This window comes from Oncorhynchus gorbuscha, linkage group LG04 (assembly GCF_021184085.1).
Source record: "Oncorhynchus gorbuscha isolate QuinsamMale2020 ecotype Even-year linkage group LG04, OgorEven_v1.0, whole genome shotgun sequence".
Taxonomy (NCBI): domain Eukaryota; kingdom Metazoa; phylum Chordata; class Actinopteri; order Salmoniformes; family Salmonidae; genus Oncorhynchus; species Oncorhynchus gorbuscha.
Genome location: NC_060176.1, coordinates 86,298,401 through 86,315,497, shown reverse-complemented (window position 1 = coordinate 86,315,497; position 17,097 = coordinate 86,298,401). Strand labels below are relative to the sequence as shown.

Genomic DNA, 17,097 nt, shown 5'->3' with positions numbered 1-17,097 from the left:
GAAGCATCAAAGGACCAGAGAAACATAGTTAGACTGTATCATCACAGGGCCAGAGAAACACCGTTAGACTGTGTGATCACAGGACCAGAGAAACATAGTTAGACTGTATCATCACAGGGCCAGAGAAACACCGTTAGACTGTGTGATCACAGGACCAGAGAAACACAGTTAGACTGTATCATCACAGGACCAGAGAAACACAGTTAGACTGTATCATCACAGGGCCAGAGAAACACAAACTGTTTCATCACAGGACCAGAGAAACACAGTTAGACTGTATCATCACAGGACTAGAGAAACACAGTTCGACTGTATCATCACATAACCAGAGAAACACAGTTAGACTGTATCATCACAGGACCAGAGAACCACAGTTAGACTGTATCATCACAGGACCAGGAAATGCAGCAGCCAAGCAGAACTGTCACTTTGAATTCAGTCATATTGAAATGGGAAACACAGAATTGCCTTACATGTCTGCTGTGTGTTCACAATACACCCGAGCAGGAAATGGACATGCAGGTCTTTACATTTCCTCACTTGAATGCTATTTACTCTAGAGCCAGACTACCTCTAAAATGAGAATGTTGCTATGTCCCCTACAGTCAGGGTATGTATTACTATGTCCCCTACAGTCAGAGTATGTGTTGCTATGTCCCCTACAGTTTGAGTATATGTTGCTAGGTACAGTCAGACTGTTGCTATGTCAACTACCATCAGAGTACATGTTGCTAGGTACAATCACACTCTGTTGCTCTGTACCCTACAGTCAGAGTATTTATTATTATGTCCCCAACGTTCAGAGTGTTGCTATGTCCCCTACAGTCAGACTCTGTTGCTAGGTCTCTACAGTCAGATGATATGTTATATTTACCCAACAGTCAGAGTTTCTGTTGCTATGTCCCCTGCAGTCAGAGTGTCTGCTAAATGACTTAAATGTAAATGTAAATGTACAATGGCACATACAGTCAGATCATCTGTTGCTATGTACATTCAGAGTTTATGTTGCTATGTACATTTAGACTATGTTGCTCTGTCCCCTACAGTCACTATTTGTTGCTATGTCCCCTACAGTCTGACTTCCCCTACACTGAGAATGTCCCCAGCATTAAGATCCCCATGGACATGATGGAGCAGGAACCCTTCTTAGGTAATAAAGCATCCGCCAGTGAGTAGAGCTGTCCTGACGGATGGAAGAACCTCCTCCTTCTCTTTCACTCCTACTCTGCTCTGCAGTCTCTCTCTCTCTCTCTCTGCCTTCAGAGGTTTTAGTGGGGGAGGTGTCCGTCTGTCACTTACTGATTCTCTCTGCATGACTCTAAAGTCTCTCTCTCTCTCTCTCTCTCTCTCTCTCTCTCTCTCTCTCTCTCTCTCTCTCTCTCTCTCTCTGTTGTCCCCCTTCCCCCCCTCTCTTTCTCACTTTCTCTCAATTCAATTCAATTCAAGGGGCTTTATTGGCATGGGAAACGTGTTAACATTGCCAAAGTGAGGTAAATAATACACAAAAGTGAAATAAACAATAAAAATTAACAGTCAACATCACACATACAGAAGTTTCAAAACAATAAAGACATTACAAATGTCATATTATATATATATATATACAGGGAAAATAAATAAGCATAAATATGGGTTGTATTTACAATGGTGTTTGTTCTTCACTGGTTTCCCTTTTCTCGTGGCAACAGGTCACACATCTTGCTGCTGTGATGGAACACTGTGGTATTTCATCCAGTGGATATGGGAGTTTATCAAAATTGGGATTGTTTTTTGAATTCATTATGGATCTGTGTAATCTGAGGGAAATATGTGTCTCTAATATGGTCGTACATTGGACAGGAGGTTAGGAGGTGCAGCTCAGTTTCCACCTCATTTTTTGTCTTCTCTTGAGAGCCAGGTCTGACTACGGCGGCCTTTCTCAATGGCAAGGCTATGCTCACTGAGTCTGTACATAGTCAAAGCTTTCCTTAAGTTTGGGTCAGTCACAGTGGTCAGGTATTCTGCCACTGTGTACTCTCTGTTTAGGGCCAAATAGCATTCTAGTTTGCTCAGTTGTTTTGTTAATTCTTTCCAATGTGTCAAGTAATTATCTTTTTTTTTCTAATGATTTGGTTGGGTCTACTCTCTCCCTCTCTCTCTCAATTCATTTAAATTAAAATTTAATGGGCTTTATTGGCATGGGAAACTTATGTTTACATTGCCAAAGCAAGTGAAATAGATCATAAACAAACGTGAAGGTAAACAATAGAAAATGTTAACTACATACAAAAGATCCAAAAGAATAAAGACATTTCAAATGTCATATTATGTCTATATACAGTGTTGTAACGATGTACAAATGGTTAAAGTACAAAAGGGTAAATCTATAAACATAAATATGAGTTGTAATTACAGAGGTGTTTGTTCTTCACTGATTGCCCTTTTCTTGAGGCAAATCACAAATCTTGCTGCTGGGATTTCACACTGTTGTCACGTTCTTTGTTTTTTTTCTTTGTTTTAGTATGGTCAGGGCGTGAGTTGGGGTGGGCAGTCTATGTTTGTTTTTCTATGTTGATTTTTGAGTTCGACCTAGTATGGTTCTCAATCAGAGGCAGCTGTCAATTGTTGTCCCTGATTGAGAATCATACTTAGGTAGCCTGGGTTTCAGTTTTGGGTTGTGGGTGGTTGTCTTCCGTGTCAGTGTTTGTCGCCACATGGGACTGTTTCGTTTATTTCACGTTTATTGATTTGTATTTCGTAGTGTTCAGTTTATGTTTTAAAATAAACATTATGGACACTTAGCACGCTGCGTTTTGGTCCTCCGATCCTTCTCGCTTCTCCTCCTCAGAAGAGGAGGACGAGGTTTGTTACAACTGTGGTATTTCACCCAATAAACATGGGAGTTCATGGGAGTTCATCAAAAATAGATTTTTGTTTCATTCTTTGTGGGTCTTTCTAATCTGATGGTAATATGTGTCTCTAATATGGTCATACATTTGGCAGGAGGTTAGGAAGTGCAGCTCAGTTTCTCCCTCATTTTGTGGGCAGTGTGCATAAGGCCTGTCTTCTCTTGAGAGCCAGATCTGACTACGGCGGCCTTTCACAATAACAAGGCTATGCTCACTATCTGTACATAGTCAAAGCTTTCCTTCATTATTGGTCAGTCATAGTGGTCAGGTATTCTGCCACCGTGTACTCTGTCTAAGGCCAAATAGCATTCTAGTTTGCTCTGTTTTTTGTTGTTAATTCTTTCCAATGTGTATTTGTCTTTCTGTTTTCTCATGACTTGGTTGGGTCTAATTGTGTTGCTGTCCTGGGGCTTTGTGTGGTCTGTTTGTGAACAGAGCCCAGGACCAGCTTGCTTAGGGGACTCTTCTCCAGGTTAATCTCTCTGTAGGTGATGGCTTTGTTGGAAGGTTTGGGAATCGCTTCCTTTTAGGTGGTTGTAGAATTTAACGTCTCTTTTCCGGATTTTTGATAATTAGTGGGTATCGCCCTAATTCTGCTCTTCATAAATTATTCCGTGTTTTACGTTTTACACCGAGGATATTTTTGCAGAATGCTTTCATTCGGTGTTTGTCCCATTTTGTGAATTCTTGGTTGGTGAGCAGATCCCAGACCTCACAACTATAAAGGGCAATGGGTTCTATAACTGATTCAAGTATTTTTATCCAGATCCCAGTTGGTATGTCGAATGATATGTTCCTTTTGATGGCATAGAAGGCCCTTCTTGCCTTCCCTTCTTGATTGGGGACAGAAGCACCAGATCATCAGCAAACAGTAGACATTTTACTTTGGATTCTAGTCAGGTGAGGCCAGGTGCTGCAGACTGTTCTAGTGCCCTTGCCAATTCATTGATTTAAGACAGTATCTTGAAGAGGGTGGGGCTCAAGCTGCAGACTGTGAGGCACGCAATATATATTTTCTTTATATTTACTATTTTCTACATTGTAGAATAATAGTGAAGACATCACAACTATAAAATAACATCTGTCTCCCACTTGTCCCATATTCTGTAGTACAGACATGGCCTGCTTTCCCTTATGTAAGGAATTAGGCACTTTCTCATGTTTACTATAGTATGTATTGTAGACTGCCCATTAGCCTAATAAACAAATAAACACATTTCGTTAATAAAATTAAAAAATAATCTTTCAATATGCAGATGTTGATTTAGTTATGGATCCATAATGAATTACTATGGGAATAAATATCACTGATTTACAGAAATATTGGAACAAAGTTGTCTAATGAAGGCAAACTATTCAGAATCGTCCAATCCTGTAGCCTACTCCCGACCGTCACGTTGTACAGCGCCATATTTTCCATTCTATCCTAATGGAAACCCTGAGGGTTTCGTTTTTCATTTATCTCTGAATAGAAACACCATAATATTAATCAAATTATTTAAGCCAAATTCCTTAAAATCAATCCCATATACTATGTTATTGCAAAAAAGGTTTTAAATTCTCTGGTAATGCCAATACAGAATACTGTCAAATGCTTCTCAAAGATGCCCTTTGGTGGTCAAACTAGCAATAACTTGCATTAACAGAAAAAAATGTCTGACAATTATGACATGCCACAGAATTCTGCAGTAGCATGCAAGGTGTGCCACAGTATGACACAACTTTTAAAGGAGGAACTACTGTAGATGTGTGGTACTAGAGTATTGGCCTAGGGGCACACACTTATTGTGTTCTGAAATCTGTTGTGAAATGTAATGTTTACACGAGCTGAGGGTCATGGCTCTCTCCGGATATACTGTTGCAGGAGTTCTCTGTCCATCCCGTGGACAGGAAGAAAGAACTGTATGGGAAAAGGTGGAGGTGTTTTTATTTTATTTATTTTTTATTTCACCTTTATTTAACCAGGTAGACTAGTTGAGAACAAGTTCTCCCTTTGCAACTGCGACCTGGCCAAGATAAAGCATAGCAGTGTGAACAGACAACACAGAGTTACACATGGAGTAAACAATTAACAAGTCAATAAAAACAGTAGAAAAAAAGGGGAGTCTATATACAATGTGTGCAAAAGGCATGAGGAGGTAGGGGAATAATTACAATATTGCAGATTAACACTGGAGTGATAAAGGATCAGATGATCATGTACAGGTAGAGATATTGGTGTGCAAAAGAGCAGAAAAGTAAATAAATAAAAACTGTGGGGATGAGGTAGGTGAAAATGGGTGGGCTATTTACCAATAGATTATGTACAGCTGCAGCGATCGGTTAGCTGCTCAGATAGCTGATGTTTGAAGTTGGTGAGGGAGATAAAAGTCTCCAACTTCAGCAATTTTTGCAATTCGTTCCAGTCACAGGCAGCAGAGTACTGGAACGAAAGGAGGCTGAATGAGGTGTTGGCTTTAGGGATGATCAGTGAGATACACCTGCTGGAGCACGTGCTACGGATGGGTGTTGCCATCGTGACCAGTGAACTGAGATAAGGCGGAGCTTTACCTAGCATGGCCTTGTAGATGACCTGGAGCCAGTGGGTCTGGCGACGAATATGTAGCGAGGGCCAGCCGACTAGAGCATACAAGTCGCAGTGGTGGGTAGTATAAGGTGCTTTAGTGACAAAACGGATGGCACTGTGATAAACTGCATCCAGTTTGCTGAGTAGAGTGTTGGAAGCGATTTTGTAGATGACATCGCCGAAGTCGAGGACCGGTAGGATAGTCAGTTTTACTAGGGTAAGCTTGGCAGCGTGAGTGAAGGAGGCTTTGTTGCGGAATAGAAAGCAGACTCTTGATTTGATTTTCGATTGGAGATGTTTGATATGGGTCTGGAAGGGGAGTTTGCAGTCTAGCCAGACACCTAGGTACTTATAGGTGTCCACATATTCAAGGTCGGAACCATCCAGTGTGGTGATGCTAGTCGGGCATGCGGGTGCAGGCAGCGATCGGTTGAAAAGCATGCATTTGGTTTTACTAGCATTTAAGAGCAGTTGGAGGCCACGGAAGGAGTGTTGTATGGCATTGAAGCTCGTTTGGAGGTTAATAATAATAATATAATAATATAATAATAATAATATATGCCATTTAGCAGACGCTTTTATCCAAAGCGACTTACAGTCATGTGTGCATACATTCTACGTATGGGTGGTCCCGGGGATCGAACCCACTACCCTGGCGTTACAAGCGCCATGCTCTACCAACTGAGCTACAGAAGGACCAGGTTAGATAGCACAGTGTCCAATGACGGGCCGAAAGTATATAGAATGGTGTCGTCTGCGTAGAGGTGGATCAGGGAATCACCCGCAGCAAGACCAACATCATTGATATATACAGAGAAAAGAGTCGGCCCGAGAATTGAACCCTGTGGCACCCCCATAGAGACTGCCAAAGGACCGGACAGCATGCCCTCTGATTTGACACACTGAACTCTGTCTGCAAAGTAATTGGTGAACCAGGCAAGGCAGTCATCTGAAAAACCGAGGCTACTGAGTCTGCCGATAAGAATCTGGTGATTGACAGAGTCGAAAGCCTTGGCAAGGTCGATGAAGACGGCTAGACAGTACTGTCTTTTATCGATGGCGGTTATGATGTCGTTTAGTACCTTGAGTGTGGCTGAGGTGCACCCGTGACCGGCTCGGAAACCAGATTGCATAGCGGAGAAGGTACGGTGGGATTCGAGATGGTCAGTGACCTGTTTGTTGACTTGGCTTTCGAAGACCTTAGATAGGCAGGGCAGAATGGATATAGGTCTGTAACAGTTTGGGTCCAGGGTGTCTCCCCCTTTGAAGAGGGGGATGACTGCAGCAGCTTTCCAAACCTTGGGGATCTCAGACGATATGAAAGAGAGGTTGAAGAGGCTGGTAAATAGGGGTTGCGACAATGGCGGCGGATAGTTTCAGAAATAGAGGGTCCAGATTGTCAAGCCCAGCTGATTTATACAGGTCCAGGTTTTTCAGCTCTTTCAGAACATCTGTCATCTGGATTTGGGTAAAGGAGAACCTGGAGAGGCTTGGGCGAGGAGCTGCGGGGGGGCCGGAGCTGTTGGCCGAGGTAGGAGTGGCCAGGTGGAAGGCATGGCCAGCCGTTGAAAAATGCTTGTTGAAGTTTTCGATAATCATGGATTTGTCGGTGGTGACCATGTTCCCTAGCCTCAGTGCAGTGGGCAGCTGGGAGGAGGTGCTCTTGTTCTCCATGGACTTCACAGTGTCCCAGAACTGTTTGGAGTTGGAGCTGCAGGATGCAAACTTCTGCCTGAAGAAGCTGGCCTTAGCTTTCCTGACTGACTGCGTGTATTGGTTCCTGACTTCCCTGAACAGTTGCATATCACGGGGACTATTCAATGCTATTGCAGTCCGCCACAGGATGTTTTTGTGCTGGTCGAGGGCAGTCAGGTCTGGAGTGAACCAAGGGCTGTATCTGTTCTTAGTTCTGCATTTTTTGAACGGAGCATGCTTATCTAAAATGGTGAGGAAGTTACTCTTAAAGAATGACCAGGCATCCTCAACTGACGGGATGAGGTCAATGTCCTTCCAGGATACCCGGGCCAGGTCGATTAGAAAGGCCTGCTCACAGAAGTGTTTTTGGGAACGTTTGACAGTGATGAGGGGTGGTCGTTTGACTGCGGCACCGTAGCGGATACAGGCAATGAGGCAGTGGTCGCTGAGATCCTGGTTGAAGACAGCGGAGGTGTATTTGGAGGGCCAGTTGGTCAGGATAACGTCTATGAGGGTGTCCTTGCTTACAGAGTTTGGGTTGTACCTGGTGGGTTCCTTGATGATTTTTGTGAGATTGAGGGCATCTAGCTTAGATTGTAGGACTGCTGGGGTGTTAAGCATATCCCAGTTTAGGTCACCTAACAGAACAAACTCTGAAGCTAGATGGGGGGCAATCAATTCACAAATGGTGTCCAGGGCACAGCTGGGAGCTGAGGGGGGTCGGTAGCAGGCGGCAACAGTGAGAGACTTATTTCTGGAGAGAGTCATTTTCAGAATTAGTAGTTCGAACTGTTTGGGTATGGACCTGGAAAGTATGACATTACTTTGCAGGCTATCTCTGCAGTAGACTGCAACTCCTCCCCCTTTGGCAGTTCTATCTTGATGGAAGATGTTATAGTTGGGTATGGAAATCTCTGAATTTTTGGTGGCCTTCCTGAGCCAGGATTCAGACACGGCAAGGACATCAGGGTTAGCAGAGTGTGCTAAAGCAGTGAGTAAAACAAACTTAGGGAGGAGGCTTCTGATGTTGACATGCATGAAACCAAGGCTTTTTCGATCACAGAAGTCAACAAATGAGGGTGCCTGTGGACATGCAGGGCCTGGGTTTACCTCCACATCAACCGCAGAACAGAGAAGGAGTAGTATGAGGGTGCGGCTAAAGGCTATCAAAACTGGTCGCCTAGAGCGTTGGGGGCAGAGAATAAGAGGAGCAGGTTTCTGGGCATGGTAGAATATATTCAGGGCATAATGCGCAGACGGGTATGGTGGGGTGCGGGTACGGCGGAGGTAAGCCCAGGCACTGGGTGATGATGAGAGAGGTTTTATCTCTGGACATGCTGGTTGTAATGGGTGAGGTCACCGCATATGTGGGAGGGGTATGAGGAGTGGGACTAGGGGCTCCACTGTGAACTAAAACAATGATAACTAACCTGAGCAACAGTATACAAGGCATATTGACATTTGAGAGAGACATACAGCGAGGCATACAGTAATCACAGGTGTTGAATTGGGAAAGCTAGCTAAAACAGTGGGTGAGACAACAGCTAATCAGCTAGCATAACAACAGCAGGTAAAATGACATTGACTAGGCAACCGGGCCGACAGATAAATCAAACAAGCAGAATGGAGTACCGTGATTAATGGACAGTCCAGCGTGCATCAGCTATGTAGCCAAGTGATCAGAGTCCAGGGGCAGCGGTGGATGAGGCAGGGGGGCTGGACTGGCGGGTGTTATCCAGGTAAAAAAAAAAAAAACATTTACATTACATTAACATTTAAGTCATTTAGCAGACGCTCTTATCCAGAGCGACTTACAAATTGGTGCATTCACCTTATGACATCCAGTAGAACAGTCACTTTACAATAGTGCATCTAAATCTTAAGGGGGGGGGGTGAGAAGGATTACTTATCCTATCCTAGGTATTCCTTAAAGAGGTGGGGTTTCAGGTGTCTCCGGAAGGTGGTGATTGACTCCGCTGTCCTGGCGTCGTGAGGGAGTTTGTTCCCACCATTGGGGGGCCAGATCAGCGAACAGTTTTGACTGGGCTGAGCGGGAACTGTACTTCCTCAGTGGTAGGGAGGCGAGCAGGCCAGAGGTGGATGAACGCAGTGCCCTTGTTTGGGTGTAGGGCCTGATCAGAGCCTGGAGGTACTGAGGTGCCGTTCCCCTCACAGCTCCGTAGGCAAGCACCATGGTCTTGTAGCGGATGCGAGCTTCAACTGGAAGCCAGTGGAGAGAGCGGAGGAGCGGGGTGACGTGAGAGAACTTGGGAAGGTTGAACACCAGACGGGCTGCGGCGTTCTGGATGAGTTGTAGGGGTTTAATGGCACAGGCAGGGAGCCCAGCCAACAGCGAGTTGCAGTAATCCAGACGGGAGATGACAAGTGCCTGGATTAGGACCTGCGCCGCTTCCAGTGTGAGGCAGGGTCGTACTCTGCGGATGTTGTAGAGCATGAACCTACAGGAACGGGCCACCGCCTTGATGTTAGTTGAGAACGACAGGGTGTTGTCCAGGATCACGCCAAGGTTCTTAGCGCTCTGGGAGGAGGACACAATGGAGTTGTCAACCGTGATGGCGAGATCATGGAACAGGCAGTCCTTCCCCGGGAGGAAGAGCAGCTCCGTCTTGCCGAGGTTCAGCTTGAGGTCGTGATCCGTCATCCACACTGATATGTCTGCCAGACATGCAGAGATGCGATTCGCCACCTGGTCATCAGAAGGGGGAAAGGAGAAGATTAATTGTGTGTCGTCTGCATAGCAATGATAGGAGAGACCATGTGAGGTTATGACAGAGCCAAGTGACTTGGTGTATAGCGAGAATAGGAGAGGGCCTAGAACAGAGCCCTGGGGGACACCAGTGGTGAGAGCGCGTGGTGAGGAGACAGATTATCGCCACGCCACCTGGTAGAAGCGACCTGTCAGGCAGGACGCAATCCAAGCGTGGGCCGCGCCGGAGATGCCCAACTCGGAGAGGGTGGAGAGGAGGATCTGATGGTTCACAGTATCGAAGGCAGCCGATAGGTCTAGAAGGATGAGAGCAGAGGAGAGAGAGTTAGCTTTAGCAGTGCGGAGCGCCTCCGTGATACAGAGAAGAGCAGTCTCAGTTGAATGACTAGTCTTGAAACCTGACTGATTTGGATCAAGAAGGTCATTCAGAGAGAGATAGCGGGAGAGCTGGCCAAGGACGGCACGTTCAAGAGTTTTGGAGAGAAAAGAAAGAAGGGATACTGGTCTGTAGTTGTTGACATCGGAGGGATTGAGTGTAGGTTTTTTCAGAAGGGGTGCAACTCTCGCTCTCTTGAAGACGGAAGGGACGTAGCAAGCGGTCAGGGATGAGTTGATGAGCGAGGTGAGGTAAGGGAGAAGGTCTCCGGAAATGGTCTGGAGAAGAGAGGAGGGGATAGGGTCAAGCGGGCAGGTTGTTGGGCGGCCGGCCGTCACACGACGCGAGATTTCATCTGGAGAGAGAGGGGAGAAAGAGGTCAGAGCACAGGGTAGGGCAGTGTGAGCAGAACCAGCGGTGCCGTTTGACTTAGCAAACGAGGATCGGATGTCGTCGACCTTCTTTTCAAAATGGTTGACGAAGTCATCTGCAGAGCGGGAGGAGGGGGGGGGGGGAGGAGGATTCAGGAGGGAGGAGAAGGTGGCAAAGAGCTTCCTAGGGTTAGAGGCAGATGCTTGGAATTTAGAGTGGTAGAAAATGGCTTTAGCAGCAGAGACAGAGGAGGAAAATGTAGAGAGGAGGGAGTGAAAGGATGCCAGGTCCGCAGGGAGGCGAGTTTTCCTCCATTTCCGCTCGGCTGACCGGAGCCCTGTTCTGTGAGCTCGCAATGAGTCGTCGAGCCACGGGGCGGGAGGGGAGGACCGAGCCGGCCTGGAAGGTTGGGGACATAGAGAGTCAAAGGATGCAGAAAGGGAGGAGAGGAGGGTTGAGGAGGCAGAATCAGGAGATAGGTTGGAGAAGGTTTGAGCAGAGGGAAGAGATGATAGGATGGAAGAGGAGAGAGTAGCGGGGGAGAGAGAGCGAAGGTTGGGACGGCGCGATACCATCCGAGTAGGGGCAGTGTGGGAGGTGTTGGATGAGAGCGAGAGGGAAAAGGATACAAGGTAGTGGTCGGAGACTTGGAGGGGAGTTGCAATGAGGTTAGTGGAAGAACAGCATCTAGTAAAGATGAGGTCGAGCAGGTCGAGGAATGAGTCAAAGGTATACGTGGGGAGGTTAAAGTCGCCCAGCACTGTGAGAGGTGAGCCGTCCTCAGGAAAGGAGCTTATCAAGGCATCAAGCTCATTGATGAACTCTCCGAGGGAACCTGGAGGGCGATAAATGATAAGGATGTTAAGCTTGAAAGGGCTGGTAACTGTGACAGCATGGAATTCAAAGGAGGTGATAGACAGATGGGTAAGGGGAGAAAGAGAGAATGACCACTTGGGAGAGATGAGGATCCCGGTGCCACCACACCGCTGACCAGAAGCTCTCGGGTGTGCGAGAACACGTGGGCGGACGAAGAGAGAGCAGTAGGAGTAGCAGTGTTGTCTGTGGTGATCCATGTTTCCGTCAGTGCCAAGAAGTCGAGGGACTGGAGGGAGGCATAGGCTGAGATGAACTCTGCCTTGTTGGCCGCAGATCGGCAGTTCCAGAGGCTACCGGAGACCTGGAACATATTGTTAGGTATTACTGTTGGAGCTATAAACACAAGCATATTGTTAGGTATTACTGTTGGAGCTAGAAACACAAGCATATTGTTAGGTATTACTGTACTGTTGGCGCTAGAAACACAAGCATATTGTGAGGTATTACTGTTGGCGCTAGAAACACAAGCATATTGTGAGGTATTACTGTTGGAGCTAGAAACACAAGCATGTTGTGAGTTATTATTGTACTGTTGGAGCTAGAAACACAAGCATATTGTTAGGTATTACTGTACTGTTGGAGCTAGAAACACAAACATATTGTTAGGTATTACTGTTGGAGCTAGAAACACAAGCATATTGTTAGGTATTACTGTACTGTTGGAGCTAGAAACACAAGCATATTGTTAGGTATTACTGTACTGTTGGAGCTAGAAACACAAACATATTGTTAGGTATTACTGTTGGAGCTAGAAACACAAGCATATTGTTAGGTATTACTGTACTGTTGGAGCTAGAAACACAAGCATATTGTTAGGTATTACTGTACTGTTGGAGCTAGAAACACAAGCATATTGTTAGGTATTACTGTACTGTTGGAGCTAGAAACACAAGCATATTGTTAGGCATTACTGTACTGTTGGAGCTAGAAACACAAGCATATTGTTAGGTATTACTGTACTGTTGGAGCTAGAAACACAAACATATTGTTAGGTATTACTGTACTGTTGGAGCTAGAAACACAAGCATATTGTTAGGTATTACTGTTGGAGCTAGAAACACAAGCATATTGTTAGGTATTACTGTTGGAGCTAGAAACATTTACATTACATTTACATTTAAGTCATTTAGCAGACGCTCTTATCCAGAGCGACTTACAAATTGGTGCATTCACCTTATGACATCCAGTGGAACAGTCACTTTACAATAGTGCATCTAAATCTTAAAGGGGGGGGTGAGAGGGATTACTTATCCTATCCTAGGTATTCCTTAAAGAGGTGGGGTTTCAGGTGTCTCCGGAAGGTGGTGATTGACTCCGCTGTCCTGGCGTCGTGAGGGAGTTTGTTCCACCATTGGGGGCCAGAGCAGCGAACAGTTTTGACTGGGCTGAGCGGGAGCTGTACTTCCTCAGTGGTAGGGAGGCGAGCAGGCCAGAGGTGGATGAACGCAGTGCCCTTGTTTGGGTGTAGGGCCTGATCAGAGCCTGGAGGTACTGAGGTGCCGTTCCCCTCACAGCTCCGTAGGCAAGCACCATGGTCTTGTAGCGGATGCAAGCTTCAACTGGAAGCCAGTGGAGAGAACGGAGGAGCGGGGTGACGTGAGAGAACTTGGGAAGGTTGAACACCAGACGGGCTGCGGCGTTCTGGATGAGTTGAAGGGGTTTAATGGCACAGGCAGGGAGCCCAGCCAACAGCGAGTTGCAGTAATCCAGACGGGAGATGACAAGTGCCTGGATTAGGACCTGCGCCGCTTCCTGTGTGAGGCAGGGTCGTACTCTGCGGATGTTGTAGAGCATGAACCTACAGGAACGGGCCACCGCCTTGATGTTGGTTGAGAACGACAGGGTGTTGTCCAGGATCACGCCAAGGTTCTTAGCGCTCTGGGAGGAGGACACAATGGAGTTGTCAACCGTGATGGCGAGATCATGGAACAGGCTGTCCTTCCCCGGGAGGAAGAGCAGCTCCATCTTGCCGAGGTTCAGCTTGAGGTGGTGATCCGTCATCCACACTGATATGTCTGCCAGACATGCAGAGATGCGATTCGCCACCTGGTCATCAGAAGGGGGAAAGGAGAAGATTAGTTGTGTGTCGTCTGCGTAGCAATGATAGGAGAGACCATGTGAGGTTATGACAGAGCCAAGTGACTTGGTGTATAGCGAGAATAGGAGAGGGCCTAGAACAGAGCCCTGGGGGACACCAGTGGTGAGAGCGCGTGGTGAGGAGACAGATTCTCGCCACGCCACCTGGTAGGAGCGACCTGTCAGGTAGGACGCAATCCAAGCGTGGGCCGCGCCGGAGATGCCCAACTCGGAGATGGTGGAGAGGAGGATCTGATGGTTCACAGTATCGAAGGCAGCCGATAGATCTAGAAGGATGAGAGCAGAGGAAAGAGAGTTAGCTTTAGCAGTGCGGAGCGCCTCCGTGATACAGAGGAGAGCAGTCTCAGTTGAATGACTAGTCTTGAAACCTGACTGATTTGGATCAAGAAGGTCATTCAGAGAAACACAAACATAATGTTAGGTATTACTGTTGGAGCTAGAAACACAAGCATGTTGTTAGGTATTACTGTTGGAGCTAGAATCACCAAGCATATTGTTAGGTATTACTGCACTGTTGGATCTAGAAACACAAGCATATTGTTAGGTATTACTGTACTGTTGGAGCTAGAAACACAAGCATATTGTTAGGTATTACTGTTGGAGCTAGAAACAAGCATATTGTTAGGTATTACTGTTGGAGCTAGAAACACAAGCATATTGTTAGGTATTACTGTACTGTTGGCGCTAGAAACACAAGCATATTGTGAGGTATTACTGTTGGAGCTAGAAACACAAGCATGTTGTGAGGTATTATTGTACTGTTGGAGATAGAAACACAGGATAATATTGTGAGGTATTACTGTACTGTTGGAGCTAGAAACACAAGCATATTGTTAGGTATTACTGTACTGTTGGAGCTAGAAACACAAGCATATTGTTAGGTATTACTGTTGGAGCTAGAAACACAAACATATTGTTAGGTATTACTGTACTGTTGGAGCTGGAAACACAAGCATATTGTTAGGTATTACTGTACTGTTGGAGCTAGAAACACAAGCATATTGCAAGGTATTACTGTTGGAGCTTGAAACACAAGCATATTGTTAGGTATTACTGTACTGTTGGAGCTTGAAACACAAGCATATTGTTAGGTATTACTGTACTGTTGGCGCTAGAAACACAAGCATTTTGTTACTGTGTGGTCCTCTGTTAGCTGGGCTGTGTCTCCCTCTGTTTGCTGGTCTGTGTCTCCCTCTGTTTGCTGGGCTGTGTGGTCCTCTGTTATGTGGGCTGTGTGGTCCTCTGTTAGCTGGGCTGTGTTCCTCTGTTAGCTGGGCTGTTGTTCCTCTGTTAGCTGGGCTGTGTCTTCCTCTGTTAGCTGGGCTGTGTCTCCCTCTGTTAGCTGGGCTGTTGTTCCTCTGTTAGCTGGGCTGTGTCTTCCTCTGTTAGCTGGGCTGTGTCTTCCTCTGTTAGCTGGGCTGTGTCTCCCTCTGTTATGTGGGCTGTGTGGTCCTCTGTTAGCTGGGCTGTGTTCCTCTGTTAGCTGGTCTGTTGTTCCTCTGTTAGCTGGGCTGTGTCTTCCTCTGTTAGCTGGGCTGTGTCTCCCTCTGTTAGCTGGGCTTTGTGGACCTCTGTTAGCTGGGCTGTGTCTCCCTCTGTTAGCTGGGCTGTGTCTTCCTCTGTTAGCTGGGCTGTGTCTTCCTCTGTTAGCTGGGCTGTGTCTCCCTCTGTTAGCTGGGCTGTTGTTCCTCTGTTAGCTGGGCTGTTGTTCCTCTGTTAGCTGGGCTGTGTCTCCCTCTGTTAGCTGGGCTGTGTCTCCCTCTGTTAGCTGGGCTGTGTCTTCCTCTGTTAGCTGGGCTGTGTCTCCCTCTGTTAGCTGGGCTGTGTCTTCCTCTGTTAGCTGGGCTGTGTCTTCCTCTGTTAGCTGGGCTGTGTCTCCCTCTGTTAGCTGGGCTGTGTAGTCCTCTGTTAGCTGGGCTGTGTCTTCCTCTGTTAGCTGGGCTGTGTCTCCCTCTGTTAGCTGGGCTGTGTCTTCCTCTGTTAGCTGGGCTGTGTCTTCCTCTGTTAGCTGGGCTGTGTCTCCCTCTGTTAGCTGGGCTGTGTAGTCCTCTGTTAGCTGGGCTGTGTCTTCCTCTGTTAGCTGGGCTGTGTCTCCCTCTGTTAGCTGGGCTGTTGTTCCTCTGTTAGCTGGGCTGTTGTTCCTCTGTTAGCTGGGCTGTGTCTTCCTCTGTTAGCTGGGCTGTGTCTTCCTCTGTTAGCTGGGCTGTCTCCCTCTGTTAGCTGGGCTTTGTGGACCTCTGAAAGCTGAGCGGTGTCTCCCTCTGTTAGCTGGGCTGTGTGTTCCTCTGTTAGCTGGGCTGTGTGTTCCTCTGTTAGCTGGGCTGTGTCTTCCTCTGTTAGCTGGGCTGTGTCTTCCTCTGTTAGCTGGGCTGTGTCTTCCTCTGTTAGCTGGGCTGTGTGTTCCGCTGTTAGCTGGGCTGTGTGTTCCTCTGTTAGCTGGGCTGTGTGTTCCTCTGTTAGCTGGGCTGTGTGGTCCTCTGTTAGCTGAGCTGTGTGTTCCTCTCTCTGCTCCTTAAGTTCTCTCACCTCAGTCTGGAGTAAAGCCAGGTCTCTCTTACAGTCGTCTATCTCCCCCTCCAGGTCTTGTTGGGTGGGTGTTGATGTGCTGCTCTGTTTTGTTATTCTGTTCTGTCTGGAGTGTCTCGACTTGCTGTCTGAGCTCCACTATGTCTTTCTCTAGCTCTCTGAATTTATCTTTCTCAACAAGGGAGGAGCAGTGCAGTTGTGGGACTTGGGTGTGTTCAGTGCAGTGTTCATCTGCAGGGCAGTTTTAAGAGGAGGTATAATCAGACTCCTTGGGGGTGGGGGAGTCATCACCAAGTGAGAGTTGCTCTTTGATTCTGTGGAAGTCCTGCTGAAAGGGTTTGAAGCTGCTCATGTGGTGCTCTCTCTTTGATTCTATGGAAGTCCTGTTGAAAGGGTTTGAAACTGTTCCTGTGGTGCTCTCTCTTTGATTATGTGGAAGTCCTTCTGAAAGGGTTTAAAACTGCTCCTGTGGTGCTCTCTCTTTGATTCTATGGAAGTCCTGCTGAAAGGGTTTGAAGCTGCTCCCGTGGTGCTCTCTCTTTGATTTTATGGAAGTCCTGCTGAAAGGGTTTAAAGCTGCTCCTGTGGTGCTCTCTCTTTGATTCAGAGGAAGTCCTGCTGAAAGGGTTTGAAGCTGCTCTTGTTGTGTTCTCTCTTTGATTCAGAGGAAGTCCTGCTGAAAGGGTTTGAAGCTGCTCCTGTGGTGCTCTCTCTTTGATTCAGAGGAAGTCCTGCTGAAAGGGTTTGAAGCTGCTCCTGTGGTGCTCTCTCTTTGATTATGTGGAAGTCCTGCTGAAAGGGTTTAAAGCTGCTCCTGTGGTGCTCTCTCTTTGATTCTGTGGAAGCCCTGCCTAAAGGGTTTAAAGCTGCTCCTGTGGTGCTCTCTCTTTGATTCTATGGAAGTCCTGCTGAAAGGGTTTAAAGCTGCTCCTGTGGTGCTCTCTCTTTGATTCTGTGGAAGCCCTGCCTAAAG

At 46.8% G+C, this 17,097-nt stretch overlaps 1 protein-coding gene across 1 annotated transcript in view; it reads left to right on the top strand.

Moving 5' to 3' along the window:
• slc4a4a (solute carrier family 4 member 4a) overlaps positions 1-17,097 on the top strand; it is a 533,895-nt gene that overhangs the window by 509,986 nt on the left and 6,812 nt on the right. Inside the window, 1 exon segment of the mRNA XM_046348253.1 lies at positions 1,075-1,150. Within this exon segment, the coding sequence (XP_046204209.1) occupies positions 1,075-1,150 (76 nt within the window).